The sequence below is a fragment of the Rhinopithecus bieti genome, unplaced genomic scaffold, assembly GCF_001698545.2.
Source record: "Rhinopithecus bieti isolate Rb0 unplaced genomic scaffold, ASM169854v2 scaffold_41913, whole genome shotgun sequence".
NCBI classification, from domain to species: Eukaryota; Metazoa; Chordata; class Mammalia; order Primates; family Cercopithecidae; genus Rhinopithecus; species Rhinopithecus bieti.
Window position 1 is genome coordinate 5,211,936 of NW_016818964.1, and position 19,862 is coordinate 5,231,797.

At 34.7% G+C, this 19,862-nt stretch overlaps 1 protein-coding gene across 1 annotated transcript in view; it reads left to right on the top strand.

Annotated features, from left to right (window-relative positions):
- The window catches only part of PAPOLA (poly(A) polymerase alpha), a 65,780-nt gene that overhangs the window by 25,610 nt on the left and 20,308 nt on the right, over positions 1-19,862 (top strand). The window contains 11 exon segments of the mRNA XM_017857913.1: positions 906-1,015; positions 1,434-1,487; positions 4,886-4,997; positions 5,728-5,817; positions 5,908-6,046; positions 7,586-7,658; positions 8,985-9,105; positions 10,393-10,477; positions 15,282-15,335; positions 15,809-15,928; positions 17,486-17,595. Of these exon segments, the coding sequence (XP_017713402.1) occupies positions 906-1,015; positions 1,434-1,487; positions 4,886-4,997; positions 5,728-5,817; positions 5,908-6,046; positions 7,586-7,658; positions 8,985-9,105; positions 10,393-10,477; positions 15,282-15,335; positions 15,809-15,928; positions 17,486-17,595 (1,068 nt within the window).

Genomic DNA, 19,862 nt, shown 5'->3' on the forward strand with positions numbered 1-19,862 from the left:
TGCCATGTTGCCCAGGCTGGTCTCGAACTCCTGGGCTCAAGTCATCCACTTGCCTTGGCCTCCCAAAGTGCTGGGGTTACAGGCATGAGCCACCACGCCCAGCCGAGGCTGTATTCTTTAACTATGAACTGTATCTGCCAGGTTAGTGTTGTCTGTTTTCTAGTATCCTTCCCTTTCTCCATCTCCCATCACTCTGTCCCATTAGTACATTACTTTTGATATATCCTGTGTGCTGTACAACCTTCTTCCTGTTCTTGAATATTCTATTATAATAAATAGCTTTCAGAGTCATACCTCAACATCTTGGCTTTTAGGAAAATGACTGTTGACCTGATTCCACATTAATCTCTCCCTTTTGTGACCCCAATTAGTTGATTTTAATTCTGCTTTTTAAAATTCTGCCTATGTACTCAGTGCTGGCCTCTTATCAAGCACTGAATTAATGACAAATGTGTTACCATTGTCTACCTCTTTGGATTCTTCTGCTTGAAGATTATTTTGTAGGTCCCATTTAGGGGCCTGGTAGAGAGCCTATAAGCACCAAACACGTAGTATATAGAGGAAAACTATTTTTTTGTTTAACCAATGAACATGGCTTTGACTAATGACATCAAGATGTTGGGTGTATGTTTGAATAATTCCCTCTCCATGAAAGTACTTGCTAGCCGTCTTTCATTGGGCTCCCAGTTTATCTGGGCCACTATAAATAGAGGATGCTGCAGGATCAAAATACACCCCATCAATTAAAATCATGTTTGTCCTCCATTGACTGGTAATTTTTAATAAGTTTCTAGAAGCTCACCAATATGTTAAACAGATTCTCAACATCAAATACTACCATGATAGGATGCAAAATAATTTTCTTGTAATATTAATTAGTGGTTGATGGGCTTAATTTTTTTTAGGTGCTGATATTGATGCGTTGTGTGTTGCACCAAGACATGTTGATCGAAGTGACTTTTTCACCTCATTCTATGATAAGTTGAAATTACAGGAAGAAGTAAAAGATTTAAGAGTGCGTAAATGTTCGGGGTGTAATGGGAGGAGTTATGAACTTTCATTTAGTGAGTTGAGTGAATTTTATGATATAGCCATCATTTATTGAGTTCTTGCAGTTTACCAAACCCTTCTAAGCACTTGGCATATGTGTTTGTGTTTTATTCTTTACAGCAAGTGTAAAATTACAAACTCATTTACAGATTAGGAAATTGAGACAGACAAAATAAATATGAAATAATCTGGCTGCAGTCATACATCTGATGAGTGGGTGAAATCAAATGTTTGAACCTTGATTTCTGATCTGATTTGTCCGATTCAAGAGCTCAGCCTTAAAGCTAGCTATTTTTGTGTCAGGTGTTTTGCTAACGTACTAAAACTAGTAGAGGCCTACAATGTAGTTTCAGAGACCCTAAACTTGTTTACTTTTCTTATAGGCTGTTGAAGAGGCATTCGTACCAGTTATTAAACTCTGTTTTGATGGGATAGAGGTAAGGTATAGTTCAAATTGACAGTTCTTGCTATGTGCTGTCACTAATTGTGATTGATACAGGTTAAAAACTTGGTTTATTTTAAAGTTTACAATTGGTAGTTGGTTGATATTAACAATTAAGGCTTTTAAATGGAAGTGACTGCCTGTTCCTGTACCATTTTAAGTCTTTTTAAAAATACCAAGTGAAATTTGGAGCTAAAACAGAAGTAGTGAAACCTTAAGATTGAAATGCTATTACAAAAAAGTTTTTTTGGTAGCTTTTCCATATGCCAGTTTTGTGTGCTTTTAGTCTGATTAAGGCAGTAGCATAATGTATTTTTGCAAGTAACACTTTGCTTTGACTTAATTTAAAAATTGGGAGGAAAGTGTCAGTGCTGAAATGTTTTCCGATAGGGGAGGATTTATGGACCCAAATTCTTGAGATGATGTTCATTTCTTCTTGCTGCTTTCGGTGTATGTAATTAAAGTGATGAGAATAAAGTTGACAGTGAAGCAACTTTAGTAATTCATTACTTTTGCTGTACCGAATGGTACTGGAAAGTCACAGATAATAAAGTGAAGATTGTAACATTTTGAAAACTGTAAGAGAAATAATTTATTGAAGCTGGGCACAGTGATGTGCACCTATCAGGAAGCTGCTACAGGAGGATCTCTTGAGCCCTTAAATCTAGCCTGGGCAACATAGCAAGACTTCATCTCTTTAAAAAATAAAAAAGATAAATCACTGTTGTGCTATTTTGCAAAAAAAATGGCTGCATCTAAGGTTGCTGCGTAAGATGCTCAACTCTGTATTTTATGAAAAGTCAAGTGACTGACCTTAATAAGTAGACATAAAATGTTAAATTTGGTAAGAGATTATCAAGTTCATGTAGTTTTGATTTACTGTCAGTGTTTTAAGTAAATGTAAAAATAATCTGTAATATAAAGTATAAGGTGATGCTTCATTTTTCTTAAAAGAATATTACTGACAAAAAGGACTTTTTTTGGGAGGAGACCTGACCTAACTTTGTAAACGTTACAGGATCAAGATGGAAAGTTAGATGGCTACTTAAAGCATTTAATGTGTTAGTTTTCTATTGTACATGCTATATTAAAAAATAGTATTTTAGGAACATAATTTTAGGAAATTTAGTAATCATTTTCACATTTCAGTATTTTTTGAAGTAATTCCATCCTTTAAAAAATGTGTTAGTATTATTACTGAGTTGTTTTTTCAGTTATCTAGTTTTATGAGCCTATAGTCTTTATTTCTGTCCAAATTGGGGGAGATACTAGACTTTGAAATCTGTTCTTTTTCATTGGGCAGTTTATCCTAGACCACAGGTACTTATTTGTGTAACAGTACAATTTTTTTTTTCTGTAGGTGTGTTTAAATGATATTTTAAAATGTGCTCCTAAAATACTGCTTTTTAAAAAATGATCTAATAGCCGGGCACAGTGGCTTATGCCTGTAATCCCAGCACTTTGGGAGGTTGAGGCGGGAGGATCACGAGGTCAGGAGATCGAGACCATCCTGGCCAACATGGTGAAAACCCATCTCTACTAAAAATAGAAAAAAGTAGCCGGGCATGGTGGCATGCGCCTGTAGTCCCAGCTACTCAGGAGACTGAGGCAGGAGACTCACTGGAACCCGGGAAGTGGAGGTTGTAATGAGCCAGGATCCTGCCACTGTGCTCCAGCCTGGGTGACAGAGCAAGACTCTGTCTCCAAAAAAAAAAAAAAGTTATCTTATAAAAGGCTTGTTTACAGCAGTATCCGCATTTTTGGAACCATGAAATCATACCCTCAGGGGTAACTACCAAATCTGTGCTGTTTCTTTGCACTCTTACCTTTTCTTTAGAAATAAACAATTTTGTCAGCTGAATTCTATGTCTTCAAAATTAGCCTTAACTCTGGTTGTTTTAGACTGTACTTTCCCCAGTGTTTTTGTTTTACTTAAAACTCAACTGGAAAAACATACTGTAGTATTACAGACACAGAAGTTCTCAGATACAATGGGATCTCTTTATTGAGAGTTACTTTTGGCTAAATATAAGGATGCTTGCCTTATATTTGAATACTTTTAAGTTCTCATGTATAATGAGATCTCCCCTTACTGAGAAGTATTTTTGGCTAACTATAAGGCTATTTGCCTAAATTTGGGTGCTTTTTAGTATGTATTCAATTTATAATTCATATAGATGAAGAACTAAACAGATAACTTTAATTCAGTGTATGTATTTAGTACACTTAGTATACCTAGTAGATGGATTTAACAGCCTTAATAATTGTGATGAAACTGACGACTAGGTATTTGTACATTTCCATTTCTGTTTTAAAAATACTGCCTTTTTTTTTTTTTTGCCTGAGACAGGGTCTCCCTTTAGGCAGGCTAGAGGCAGTGTTGCAATCACAGTTCACTGTAGCCTCAACCTGGGCTCAAGGGATCCTCCTACCTCAGCCCCCCAAGTAGGTGGGACTACAGACACTTGTCACCATGCCTGGCTAATTTTTAAATTTTTTTGTAGAGATGGGGACTCGCTATATTGTCCAGGTTGATTTTGAACTTGTAGCCTCAAGCAGTCTTCCTGCCTTGGCCTCCCAAAGTGCTGGGACTACAGGCGGTAGCCACCATCCCCAGCCTATATTGCCATGTTTTTTTTTTTTTTTTTTGAGACGGAGTCTCGCTGTGTCGCCTGGACTGGAGTGCAGTGGCCGGATCTCAGCTCACTGCAAGCTCCGCCTCCCGGGTTTACGCCATTCTCCTGCCTCAGCCTCCGGAGTAGCTGGGACTACAGGCGCCCGCCACCTCGTCCGGCTAGTTTTGTGTTTTAATAGAGACGGGGTTTCACGGTGTTAGCCAGGATGGTCTCGATCTCCTGACCTTGTGATCCACCCGTCTCGGCCTCCCAAAGTGCTGGGATTACAGGCTTGAGCCACCGCGCCCAGCCCATGTTTTAAAATTATCTGGTTAAAATACCTATGATACGAAATAATACAGTTTGGACTTTTGGAGGGACATTGTCATGTTCATAGATAATGAAAAGATCCTGGCTTTAAGGATAATTAGGTTTTTGTTTTGCTGTTTTGAGTCAGGGTTTTACTCCTGTCACCCAGGCTGTAGTGCAGTGGCACAGTTTTGACTCACTGCAACCTCCGCCTCCCAGGCTCAAATGATTTTTCTGCCTCAGTCTCCCACATAGCTGGGACCACAGGTATGTGCCACCACTCCTGGCTAATTTTTTTGTATTTTTTTTCTATAGAGGCGGGGTTTCACCATGTTGCCCAGGCGGTCTTGCTCAAGTGTTGCACCTGCCTCAGCCTCCCAGAGTGCTGTGATTTTTTTTTTTTTTTCTTAATAGAAATGCCTTAAAAGTAGTTTGACAGATATGGATTGTTGTTTTGTTTGTGTTTCAGATTGATATTTTGTTTGCAAGATTAGCACTGCAGACAATTCCAGAAGATTTGGATCTACGAGATGACAGTCTGCTTAAAAATTTAGATATAAGATGTATAAGAAGTCTTAACGGTATGAGAAAGCCTACTTCCTTTTGTGTACTTCAGTTTTGTCAGATATTAGTTATTTTACACAAGTTTTGTATTGAAGCTTTTTATAGCTATATTGTTAACAGTAGTGAGTTAAATAAAATGTACTTTGCCTAATAAACTACAGAAAGAGTATGTAGTAGTTTATTTCACGCTTAGAGTATTTTATGCTGTATTTCTTCTGTTATTAGTGGTACTCAGGACACTTGAAAAGACCATCTGGCTTTTGTACTCTGTTGCTAGTGATTTAGGTTTCATGGCCTAACCCTTATTAATTTTGATCCTGTTATTATTTAGTAATGCTTTCAGCATTGCTGAGATCAGAAAGACTACTTTGGTACAATTTTATATTAGCATAGCTTGTTACTGTGCTCTTGAAGAGCAATTCTTGGAAACTTGAGTGAATTAAGTCTTCCTCATTATATGTGGAAAGTTTTAATTGTGAGTCTAAAATTCAAAATTAAGCAGGTTACAGTTTACTTTGGTTTCTTTGGTCAGTGCTCATGATAGGAGATAAATGCTTTAGATTTTTTTTTTTCCCCTCTTAATTGAATTAGCTTTACTGGTTCTACCAAATGAAAATTTATGTTTACTTTTAACTTCAATCTCAGACAATTTGGAAGCATTACCATTAAACTTTTGATGATTTAATGTTCTGTTTTTTTTTGTTTGTTTTTTTGTTTTTTGTTGTTGTTTTTACCCCTATTAATTAGGTTGCAGGGTAACCGATGAAATTTTACATCTAGTACCAAACATTGACAACTTCAGGTTAACTCTGAGAGCTATCAAACTATGGGCCAAACGTGAGTTCAGAATTTGTTGGCTGGCTTATTAGAAATGTTCAAGCTTTTGTTCAACACTAACTTATCTCTTTGCTTTTCCCTTATCAACAGGCCACAACATCTATTCCAATATATTAGGTTTCCTCGGTGGTGTTTCCTGGGCTATGCTAGTAGCAAGAACTTGCCAGCTTTATCCAAATGCAATAGCATCAACTCTTGTACATAAATTTTTCTTGGTATTTTCTAAATGGTATGTGTTTAGATTATATTAAAATAAAATTGATTGTAGACACTGAAGTTTAGTCTTATTTCTATGACATTTCTGCAGCTGGTTTCAGATTCAAATTTTAGTTCATGATGTAGTCATGTAGGCAGCCTTGGAGATCACATTGTATTTAAAATGGCAAACTGAAACTCTATTTCTTTTCCCTAGTTTGGCCAGGATAGTAAGGCAGATTCTATTTGTACTTCCTTGCATAAACTTACCCCTGAATAAACTCTGAATTTTAGCAGCTAAGATCCAATTTATTGATAGGTTGGGAAATCAGTTACTATACTTTTGGATAAAAGTTGTACACACCACCTCTTGCACTCTTTGAATCCTCTGTCAGTATAGGCCATTGGTTTCTTGTGATTGTTTCTTTTCTTTTTGCTTTCAGCATTTATTTTGGCCTCATATTAAAGATACGAATTTTCATAAGAAGCTTTTAAAGAATAAATTAACATTAAGTGCTTCAGGACAAAAAGGAATTTGAGATTAGTCATTAACCCAGGAGAGTTTTTTTTTTTCTTTTTTTTAAGTCTCTTCATTTCATTTCCACATTTGTCAACTATGATTTAAGAAAAGGATAAAAGATTACTGCCATTTTATATTAATTGCCTTGGCCCAATAGGTGAGGGTTCTTGGTTTTAATCAAATTAAGATAAATCATCCATTCCTGTTCTTATGAACTCCTGCTCCTCCCTCTGCAAAAGAGATGTTCTTTTCTAGTAATTTTATAAAATTTAGAGTTATTTGAGACAATTTAGAACTGTGTTCAACTGGAGGAAAAATTAAAAAAATTTAGAACCATGCCACACTTTTCAGTACACATTCTGGCTGTTTGGGGATTTAGTAGCACTTATAACCAGGTGTGATAAGATTAAAGAATGTCAGAAGTTCTCTTAATGCTACACATATATAAGCAAATAATGTTTTTAAGAAGCTAACCTTGATGTTAAGAATGGCAGGTGTTCTCCAGTTTTTACTTCTTTCATACGGGACCAAAGTAGCTAGTATATGGAACACATATGAAAATGTGTTTATGCCACCAAGTTTTACTTCTATACTTGTCTTAAGACTTTTAAGTCATGAATCCTAATTTTCATAATTATTCATACTCCTATGATCAGAAGTGACTTTTAAAATTATCAGTTGACTTTAGATAGAACTAGTATAAAGGCAGGAGTTTTGTCTTTCAGTGGAGATTTATTCTGTTCAAAGTTGAAGTGGACACATCATTATCTTGGGATGGTACTTCTTAATTTACATAGTCCTCTGACGTTCTTTGAGTGGCAGAGAATGTATTTTGTTTCAGTCTGAGAACGCTACCAAATGATTTAAGTTCATTTCATAGTTAGGAGAAAAAGATTTTTTGAGTAGTCTAATGTCATCAGAAAGGAATAAAACGTATGTACCAAGAAGGCAGAATGAAGAAGGATCACATTCACAAATGCTGTATGTTTAACAAAATACGTTTAGATGGTAATATCCAATAGTCTTATCAAGTGCTACAATCTTTTTAAACAGGGAATGGCCAAATCCAGTGCTATTGAAACAGCCTGAAGAATGCAATCTTAATTTGCCTGTATGGGACCCAAGGGTTAGTGTATTATTTTTTCCCCTACCAATTCACACTGTGCAATAACAAGTAAAAATCATCTGCATAAACTCCAGGGAGACTTCCAGCCTTTTACTTATGAGTGGTCATGTCCGTATCACACTTTCTTTTAGATAACCTCAACTATAATTGTCCTCAACTATAATTGATGTGAGAAGCATAATTATGTACCCTGTAAACCACATTTAATTGTACATAGTTTTTAATACAGATTTTACTAACATTTTAATTTATTCTATATAGAACTACCTTGTAAGTCAAAGTTGTGTGGGCATTTGTGCTTTTAAAAAAATAAAAGGATACTAAAAATCCCTGTATTTTTTTATTTTATCTAAGTATTTTGCTAAAGTTGGGTTGTTATAGGAAAGCTGTTACTTAATGTTTACATGTGGCATATAACTTCTAAGCAGTCTCACTTTAAATTACCATGATGTAATTGTAAAAAAAAATTGGTTTAGATTATTTTAGAGATTATAAAAACATGGTTGGGCTAAAGAAGACCTTCCATTCTGTTTCTTGGGAAGTTACAACATTTACCGCTTACTCATTTTTAAATGTTAACAACATGCATTTTATAAACTGATAAAAGAAATTTAGGTTTGAATAAGATTTCCTAAGTTTATGAAATCCTATTTTCTAAATTTATCTTACTGCGATATCAAAATTTTAAATTCTGTTGAATTACATCAAGCTATGCATTTTCAGGTTTTCCAATGCCTCAAGGCATTTACTTTTAGAGGATGTGAATTTACAACTTCCTTTGTGGAAATGTGCCACTTACCTGATATACAGATTTAAAATTAACAGTATAGCATTTCATTATCTCCTAACATTTCAACATGGATAATGTAGTTTCACCGTGTGTTAATAAGCTTGAACTCCTTAATAGTTTAAGGGTATAGTAAGAACTTAGGTTTCTATCTTGTTGAAAATTAGCTTTACAAAACATATTGTAGCATGACATGTCTCTAAAGGTAATTGTATGTGCATCCCCATTTCTGTTGTTGAATAAAGAAAAACTAAACATCAGTAGATTCCCAAGCAGAACTTTTTTGTTGTTGTTCAGCCAGGCACACTTTCTAGTAAGGTTGCCAAAATCCAAATTGAAACAGATCATTAGTTTAGATGAAATCTTTGATTCTATAAAATTCCTATAAAACAATGTCTCTCTACATGGTTTTCTTTCTCAACTCCAGCTGTCAATGAAATAAAAAATATAATCATTGGTTCAGTTTAACAAGGGGTAAAAAGCCCAAGTATCTGTTGCATATGTACTTGAAGAAACTGATTGGCTGTTGTTGTATGTAGGTAAACCCCAGTGATAGGTACCATCTTATGCCTATAATTACACCAGCATACCCACAACAGAACTCCACGTACAATGTGTCCGTTTCAACACGGATGGTCATGGTTGAGGAGTTTAAACAAGGTAAGTGTTTATCCTTATGCTCTGATTTATACACGAAGGATTTACATACCGTTGTAGACCCGGTAGTCAACTGTGCAACTTATATTGAGGGATTCACTGAAGTGGATTTTGGTGTTCATTTATTGCAGTATATATTTGAGAACTGCAAAAAATTCCTTTTAGCCAATTTATGTTTTATAACAAGTTGGAAGATTAACCAACAGTTAAAACCAGTAGGCAGGCCGGGCGCGGTGGCTCACGCCTGTAATCCCAGCACTTTGGGAGGCCGAGGCGGGCGGATCACAAGGTCAGGAGATCGAGACCACGGTGAAACCCCGTCTCTACTAAAAATACAAAAAAACAATTAGCCGGGCGCGGTGGCGGGCGCCTGTAGTCCCAGCTACTCCGGAGGCAGAGGCAGGAGAATGGCGTGAACCCGGGAGGCGGAGCTTGCAGTGAGCCGAGATTGCGCCACTGCACTCTGGCCTGGGCGACAGAGCGAGACTCCGTCTCAAAAAAAAAAAACAACAACAAAAAACCAGTAGGCTGGTTTAGTTCCATACTATTGCCTTGTAAAATTACAAATGATAACAGTTTGTCTACACTGGTTGAAATGAGAGGTGTTTAGCAGGCTGCGTACTCCTGGGAAAGAACTTTGAGCAGCAGTGGGGCCAAACCACCCAATTACATTCCATTATTTTGGAGGAACCTTTTAACTTTTGAACGCTACTTGTGCTGTTAATTTGAAGGTATAGCTACTACCAAATAGTCTTTGAGAGAAATAACTGAAACAAGATTAGTTCGACTGAAAACAGTGGTTTGACTGAAAACAGTAAAGGAAATAGAATCAGCTGTTTGACTACTAGCTTTAAATTTAGACATTTAAAATTCCTGAGTATTTTATGCTTTAGTTTCATCTTTAGTCTAAAGAGGCCCATCAAGGGAAGATGCTTCTATCCCTTTAGAAACAACAGGGAAACTTGTTTTTAGAAAGACAAGAAACAAAGTATATTGGAAATTTTTCCTTCTTGGGTAACTGGAGTGTTTAAGAAAGAAGGTCATTCTATGAGCATGGCATTTTAGAATAATCGTACTTTACCAGAAACCTGGTTCTGAAAAAATCTTCCAGCTTTTTAAAAAAAAGTATGTATGTATATAAGAATATGCTCTAAAATCATAAGCTAAAACTATATATGTTATAATTCTGGTTTTAGGATTATAGTGAGTGCATGTAGTATGATTAAGATTATTTAAAATTCTAGATTATAGACTGAAGTATGCAAACATTTTAATATGTTTTTAATTTAGGTCTTGCTATCACAGATGAAATTTTGCTGAGTAAGGCAGAGTGGTCCAAACTTTTTGAAGCTCCAAACTTCTTTCAAAAGTACAAGTATGTATTTTAAGGCATGTCGGACATGTTGCTCTCTTAAGTAATGGTTTAATGGTAGCACATATGACCTTTCTTCTTGCTGGATTAATGTTTTGGATTTTCCTTTAAACATCTGTAGAATTTTCTTTCCTGTCACAAGGACATACTGTTTTTAGTGAACTCCTCAGATTTTTTTGGTTGAGGTAATGAATGTGAAGCCCCTTTGATTTTTCTGCTCGATTTAACTGAACTCCTGCTACGTTTGTAGCAACATCAGTTCCGTAGGCATACCTCAGTCATGACAAAAACAGTACCTCTGTGTAGTGGCAAGTGGATGCATCCTGAAAATCTGTAGTTAATAATTCTCTACTAAGAAACTATTTTCATCTAATTCTGGAAACTCGTTAATCACTAAGAATCTTTAAAACAAAGACAAAGCTAATAAAATGTCAATATATAGCTAATTAAATGTTTTCAATAGTTACAGCACATTATTGGCCTGCCATTTTCCCCCAGTGTTAATAAAGCCCCTTCAAATATTTCTGCAACTATCTTTCATGAATCTAAGTGGGTGTTAATAATTTTAATTAATGGTTTAATGCCTTAGTACAGGTTAAAAGCTTCATTAATTGTGTTAGTTTTGGTGAAAAATGTAAGTTATAATCTTATTTAAAAAAAAAAAAACAGACAAACCACAGGCTTGCACTTTTATTTGCCCTGGGCTGAAAATGTGCCAAAGTCCCACTTAACAATTTTTTTTTTTTAATGCTTGAAACTTTTCTTACCATTTGATCTTGTGTTGGATTGTGTTTTGTAATAATCTAAGCAGGATTGCTTTATGCTATTCCCCAATTAAAAGCAAGAATGATGACCTCCATGATGTCTCTGTGTTTTGTTTCTGTATCTTTTGCATGAGAAAGCAGTAACGAGCCAGTAAGGAAGCACTGTGTTGTCAGTAAACGTTAAAGTAGCATAACCATTAAATACTCTTATTTTATTACAACTTCCCCCATAAATTGTGATTTCTGTTTGACATATAATTTTTCTTTGTTTTTATTTTAACCAATGTAGAGGAAGTACCTTGGAACATTTACACTAATAAACATGTATATAGATACTTTTAAAACTTGATACACAAGAGACATAGTTACATGTAAGGAGAATAATAAAGGAATTGGTTTTACAGGAAAGTATTAGTACCCCTTAATTCCTGGAATCAATGATGAAACTAGATTCAAACTTTGTTCTATTCGCTTTCTTATAGGACTGTGATGGGGCTTCTTTCGCTTTAAGAAAGATTAATGTTTACATTGAACAAACCTTAATAATGTCATTTTATTCAAATTCACATTATTAGAACTTTGGTGCTTTTTCTAAAACTTGCTTACTGTTTCTTTTAAACGTTTTAAACTATGCTTCAGTCCTTGCTGGATAGTACCTATAAGTTCTTTGACTGGTTAAAAGATATGTTCCTAATCTTCACTGAAGTTTTTGTGAAACAATCAAATTTTTTTAGGTTATAAAAAAGGAAGCAGCAACAAACAGAGGAAATTACATCAGGAAAATTTATATTTGTCCTGAGTGTCTTGTGGAAACTTTTGAAATATGACAGTGGGCTATTTTTATCCATACCAAATTCTATTTATATTTTTAATTGTTCTCCAGAAATTTGCGTCTAAGATAAAGTGATGACTATCATTAGGATTTTGGAGGTATTCACAGATTTGAATTTTTAAAGACATCCTCATGTAACATACCCCAGAGATTGACTGTACAACCAAATGGATATGTTTAGTCTTCCCATAAGTCAGAGTTGATTCAATCTTATTTGAGGCATATCATGAAATACTGCCTGTTGACATGTGTAGGATTTTAAATCATGTGAAATATACCTGACATTCTTGGAAGGAGCCAGAACCATGGAGAAAAATCTCATTTGTCTTAAAAGGCAAACTAATCATCTTCCAGAAAGACATGTCAGTGTTCCTTAACAAAAGGGGTAACATTATTTTGTGAAATTTTGGAGTTCTAAGAAAACAGTTTTTTAAATGCCGCCTCTGAGACAATTGGAGTTAACAAGTAACTAGCAGTAAATCACTAACATTAGGAAGTGTGAATACTTACTTCAGGTGTTAGATTTCACTAGGAATAAAGGAAAAGTATTAGGAAGACCAATGTATTCTCTAAGGTGCAAGATGATTTTATAATTTCATGTGTATATATAGTAACCTTACATTTGTTAAAAAAGTTAAAAACAGGAAACTAAATCTTGGTATTGAATTACGTAGATAGAGACTTACAAACATTTTTGACTAAGATGTGCCAGCTTTTTATTGTACATATCTGAGTTATGATCTTCCCAGGTGAGATGAAATGGTCTTCAAGAGATTCGCTTAGAGAATTTGTTTTGCAAATAGCAGTTAGGTAATACAGTAACTAAATTAATTGTTTTTAGGGCACTTTGCATAAATACTAATTATTTTGGGGTACATTTTATAGTTAAATTTACTTTTAACTGTATTTTAAACTATTTTTATTGGAAACTAAATTTTTTTTAATTTGAGGAAAAGGTAATGGCAATTGCATTAAGACTTTTAAAGTCTCGCATGGAGGCATTTGAGCATCATAAACATGACAGTTTAAACATGGCACTTGTAAAATAGGGGATTGTTTTTTGGTACATCAACAAAATGTAGTCTAATTTAGATGTACATGTACACTAGGTTTCTGTGGTCTGATTGGGACCTTAAGAATTGAGTACCAGTCCTGGTTTTAAAAATTGAAAATAGAGATATTTAGAGAATGCAGTTGGAATTTTGTTTTGTAAATGAATTCCTAATGACTCAAAATATTTGCAGGTTATTTTTTATTAAACTTAACTATTGCATTTTATATCTCTCAACTCAAATTTGTTTAAATGTGGCTGAGTAAAGGACATTTAACTTCAGCGTAAATACTTGTTAGAATTAACATTTCTACCTGTATGTGAATATGTGCATTTGTGTGTAAGATATGTACAGAGTACGTACTCTTTCCCTTTTGGATTTCGGTAAGAAGTAATGTTGAACTCTAGGATTCAGAACTTTGAATTGCCAACAAAACTGTGTCCAAATGGATTGTATATTTTCTCTTTATAAATAAAGAATGTTGTATATCATTTAAGGTTTTGTTGAAGACGAAGGTGGTTATTAAGAATTTCCATTTTAATAATGTGTTGTAAGAGTGATTTAGAGACTGCGGGAGTTTTGTCTCTGCCCTTAGATGGACCCAGACAGCTTTGTGTTTTTGTGTACGTGCCTGATTTCTGTGCTTCATTGTCTCCTGTTATAAGTTGCTGTGCTTTTGTGAGAGAACTCTTTCTGCATGTTCTTTACCCTTTTTTTTTTTAAACCAGTTAGCCATTTTTAATATTTTAGGGACCTAGAAATCAGGTTACTGAGCTTGTTAGGATTTTGATTTAAGAGCATTTGGAACTCCGAGTATGGATTTTTCTATACATAAAATATATGAATTTTTAATGCTTTTATATGACTTTTGTTGACTTATTTGGGCCATCTGTGCTTGCTCATGTATTTGACATTTTCCAAATAATGCTGAGCAAATTAAACTGGTAAAGGAAGTATTGGTTTGTAGGGGTTTGGACTGCATATTCACATAGCCCTATATTCCTTGTTTTTTATATATCTATCTCTGTTTCCTTAAGTTTATAGACTTCAAGTTAACTCCATTGAGCTTTACATACCTCTGCCAGTAGAATGTTTACTATTATCCCATTTTACAGATGATGTACACAAGACTTAGAATTGCCTAGGATTACATAGCTGTGAAGAATTGAAACCATTTTTCAAATACATTTTTTTAGATAGGTTTGGTAGTTTTCCTCTGGGTCTAGGTCAGATTTTTGCTCTTGGTTAGAAACTACACTTACAAAATGTGTTAGAAAGTATTAGGAAGGTTTTAGACTTTTCAAAGAGTAAAATAATTTTAAAATTTTGGTTATACTGCTACTTTTGAAACTAGTATCAATACTAGATGACGTCAGTTTGCTTTTTGCTGTAGAGATTCTGGTGTGAAATTTGGCTCCCAGCACTGGGTACTGTAGAAGAGTATATTGGATTGAACTTTTTGAGTCTTAAAAGACTTCAGTATTTATTTGATCATGATGCTATTTTCTGAAATGAAAACTTGGCTTTTGTCTAATATGAATGGGATTGAGTTTTGGATAAAAATCGGATTTCTTTGTTGCTGTCATGTTAGTGATTTTTTTTTTCTTTTTTGATTATAAAAACGTATACTGTTAATTGGGAAAAAAATCACAGGGCCTAAGTGTAGTATTTAGTTTAATTTTCACTACTATTTAATTTGAATTTAAAAGCATGATGTGTTCGATACTGTTTTGAAGTTACTGTTGTAGTATGTGTATTTAGTGATAAATTTTGTGTCTAAAACCGTGATGTTTTGATTCCATTGAAACATTTTTGTTTTAAGTAGATTATATTTTAGTGAGCAACTCTTTAATTTTATAGGCAGAGCACTCAGTCAGTGTCATTGAGCAAAACTATTAATGCTTATTTATACTTCTTGAATTAAGCTGCTTTTTGGTAATTATTCATAAAGTCACTGCCTTTTTCAGAAGAATTAGACTCACTAGTAGTTAGAAAAGTGGAATTTAGCATATATGATTTTATGTGCATATTGAGATTGTAGTGCCCCTTGCTAAATTGATGTGGATCTATAATTGTAAGGAAGCTTATTACTTTATGGTCTAATATCCAGCACAAAGCATGTAAATAAAATAAATAGCATGTTGTCTTTATCTTCAAAGGCATTATATTGTACTTCTAGCAAGTGCACCAACAGAAAAACAACGCCTAGAATGGTGAGTATAAGAATAGACTACAGAAAAAGCAAACTTCAGAATGAATCACGTAGCCACTGAACACAGTAGGAGATGGGAGGAAGTCCTTAAAACTTCTAGTTTGGTTTGATTTGTTCACAGATGGAGCTGCTTTACTGTGTGTAGTGAAAGCATAGAAATCGGGATCCATATGCAACTTATTTTTTTGTTTGCTTTATAGAGATCCATGCATCATTTCTTAATTGTATATTCAAATTGCACTTAAAGCTTGTTTTTCTTAAAATTTCTGTGGGGAGAACTTTTGCAACCTTGCTGGTGTGAATGGAGTGTTTCTTGGCTCTTTTTTCCCTGTTGTTTGGCAATTTTGGGTAGAACATAAGGCTTCTGGTTTTATTTGTGGGAGTTCAGCCAGTTGAAATGCCCTGGTATGTGCATTTTTTAATTTATTTTAAGTTAACCAAAACTTTTGTTAATACTAAGTGACATTTGTTCAGGGTGGGCTTGGTGGAATCAAAAATCCGAATCCTGGTTGGAAGCTTGGAGAAGAATGAATTTATTACACTGGCTCATGTGAATCCCCAGTCATTTCCAGCACCCAAAGAAAATCCCGACAAGTAAGCCCTTTTCTAATTTAATTTCTTCTTCCCATTTCCAATTTTTATTCATAGAAGCTTTTACAGGCAATTTTTATAACCAGTGTCACTATTCTGTTGACTACATATGGCTTATAGACAATTTAGAACTTGTAACTTAGTTTTTCCGATCAGAAACATTGAAGAGAAAGACTGTTTTATGAGAAAAGTCAGCACACATTTTTTTTTCTGATGTTCTTCCAGTGATGAGGTGCCTATTAGCTAGAGTTCACATTCTACAGTTTTGCGTTAATACTGTCTTTACCATTCCTTCTTAATATTTTCTTCTCCTAGGCCGGGCGCGGTGGCTCAAGCCTGTAATCCCAGCACTTTGGGATCACGGGCGGATCACGAGGTCAGGAGATCCAGACCATCCTGGCTAATACAGTGAAACCCCGTCTCTACTAAAAATACAAAAAAACTAGCCGGGCGAGGTGGCGGCGCCTGTAGTCCCAGCTACTCGGGAGGCTGAGACAGGAGAAGGGCGTAAAACCCGGGAGGCGGAGCTTGCAGTGAGCTGAGATCCGGCCACTGCACTCCAGCCCGGGCGACAGAGCGAGACTCCGCCTCAAAAAAAAAAAAAAAAAAAAAAATTCTCCTGTTTTGTACAGTAGTTGTCAGAATAGCTGGTATACCATACATCAGTCTTTGCTTTTTATCTTAATTTTTTGTTAAAAGGGAACAAACATTTTGATATGAACTTATAAAAATCTGATTTATGCTTGATTCTGGACTGTTGAGAAGCTAATGTATGTAAAAGCAGAGTCAGTTTACCTTTTTAGGGGTCTTTTATTTGTATAGGTTAGTTGCTGATTTGATTGTTTGCTGTTAATATGAGACTAGACTATACTTTGTTGCATTGGAGAGTTGTAGAGTACTAGTAATAAGCTTATTTTAAAAAATAAAGCAGCATTAAAAAAAGATAAGTGGAAGGATTATTAAATTTGTGTTATACAGTATTCTTACTGATTATATAGATGTTTTTAATTTTGTAATTATATGATAAGAGGTTTTTTACATTTTGTGGTAATTCTAATCTTAATTATTACAAGACTGTTTGATGTTCCATTCAGTAGATACACTGTTAAATGTTCAAAAGTAGCTAAATCACGAATTACTCCTGTTATTATGCTTCTGTTCATGTGGCCTTTTAAAATGAATTTTTGAAGTTTAAGAAATAGCTATTAAGTTCTAGTTAAATTTCTGTATTTAGAAAATTCCTTTTTTTCCCAGACTTTCTAAAAAGTCTTTTCCTTCATTAGTTTAAAGATAATTTTCTTTGATTTCAGTGGATTTGGTTCTTTAGAATCATCATTAAGGACATTGACTATCAGTGTACAGTTAATACGAGTGTATTTCTCCTGGATCTCTGTTTATGTTGTAGTAGGAATATAGAGGACAGGTGTGGGTGAGGCTTAGAACTTTTAGTTTGCTCATACATTTGTATTACAAGTTTTTCCATGTCTCAGATTGTCAACCACATTGATAGCTACGTTTTCATGAAATCCAGATAAACTATGGTAATGCTCTTCTTTGCAGGGAAGAATTTCGCACGATGTGGGTGATTGGGTTAGTGTTTAAAAAAACAGAAAACTCTGAAAACCTCAGTGTTGATCTCACCTATGATATTCAGTCTTTCACAGATACAGGTATGTCTTTACTTGGATAATCAAAACACTTCAGTTCTTGCATATTTGAGATTGTCTTGATGCACACCATAGTGATATTTACAATAATTGTTGAAATTACTTGCGAATATTGAACTGTCATCAGAATAATGGTTTTATATTAGTCTAATACAGATTGAGTATTCCTTATCCGCAATACTTGGGACCAGAAGTGTTTAGGATTTTTTTCAGATTTTGGAATATTTACATTACACTTACCAGTTGAGCATCTCTAGTCTGAAAATAGGAAATTTGAATACTTCAATGAGCATTACCTTTAGGTGTCATGTTGGCAGTCACAAATTTTTGCATTTTGTAGCAGTTTCAGCTTCAGATTTTTGGATTAGGGATACTCAACCTGTATATACATGATTTTTCTCTATTGTGGCAACCTTAAAGTTAAGTAGAACCATTCCAAACTCGACTTCTCCATAATTTCCTAAGAAATGGGAAACAACTTGAATATATGGTTGTCTAGACTGAATCTGTGTCTGACTGCCTTCATCATCTTGAACCTCAGAAATCGATGAAGCGTAACTTGTGGTGACCTGGAGAAATTTTCCTACTATGTCTCAAATACAGATTCAAATGTTAATGCATAGGTGGGAAATAGGCTGATTAAGTGTAGATTTCAGATTGACCTGTACTCTAAGATGAAAGGTAGTTCATTTTAACTAAAGACCAAATGGTGGATGTAGTTGAGAGAATCAGTCTATATGTAGGTGCAACAACTTTTCATGGGAATGGCGAATACTACACATGGGGACAACTGCACATCCACTTTAAGGACTAATCCTTTTCTCTCTCAGATACTGTCCTTCTCCATTAAAAAAAATGTAAGTGGCATTTTTATTCACTATGAGGAGTTTTCCCTGGAGAACATACAGACTTAAAACTAAGAATTTTTTTACCTAGTTACAGGAGAGAAAAAAATTAGTGCCAGTTTGTTAAAAAGTCAGTATCGTGCACTAACTGTGATACAAAGGAGAAATAAAAGGAAAAGAATGTGTATTTCAATATGTCACTGCTCAGATACAATGACACTAGAAGATAACTTAAGTGTCAAGTGATTACACTTTATGTAGATTCACCAGCAGTGTGATATCTATAAATTCTGATCGATACAGGTGTTGTCTGTGGTGATTCAGATATCACCAGCAGCGTTAGCATTGGTGACCTTGTAAGAGTGAAAGTTGCAAATAAAAAGAGATCTAATTTTGATATGCTTGGTGGTAGTTGTATTCCTGGAAATTTCAAATTAAAATACTCCATTTTTTGTTTGTTTTTTCTTTTAAATACTCCATTTTTAAAATGTAAAATTGAAGTGAATTCTTGTTTAAATAATTGCTAAGTAGGTTTTTTGTCTTTAGGAATGTAGGAAGGACATGGTATAATTCTGTGTTGGGTAGAACTGTCCACGTTGAAGGATACATATCTATATGTTTCTAGCCATAGTACCTTTTAATCAATACAACAACAAAAATACCTCTACAGATTTTTAGAATGTCGTATGTAGGGTGATACTCCACCTGCTGAACACCACAGAAGTATTTTTTCCTGAAGTAAAAATTCTGATGTTAACTTATTTATGAACTAATAAGTCACGGATACCTACCTGGATTAGAAATTTGTTCTATACTTTGCATTCAAATTAAGATGTTTATCAAAGATTACACTAATGAACCATCAAGATTTTCAAGGATGTTTTAGGTATTTTGGGAAGGAAAATTCAGTTGTCCTGTATATTGAAACACTTTAATCCAATACTTTATGGGATTTTAAAAGAAAACAGATTTCACATACTCAGCACACAAATGTTCACTCCCAACACCTACCAGTTTCTTTTCAAGTAATTTTGGTTGTTCAACCTAGAGACCTTGGAATCAGTCTTTGACCCTACTCGATGTTAATCCTTTATAAAATCTTTTTGCTTCCTCTTTCAGAATACATTGAGGTTTCTGCTACTTAATACTATTCCCACTGCTTTCACCCTAAGTCCTAGCCACTGTAGTGCTGTTGGATCACTGTCATTGCCAAAACTTTGTCTTTTGCCCTTGCGACTTCAGCTGTTCTTACCTAGTGTCCAAATGATATTTTTAAGCCAGATCATGTCTTGCCTGCTTAAAAGCTTTGAGTATCTGAGTATCTACTCAGAATAAAAGTCCAAGTCCTTGCTGTGGTTTGCAAGCTTCTGCCTGATCTGCCCTTTTCATCATGTCTGTGACCTTACCTCCTATTATAAGTTCACA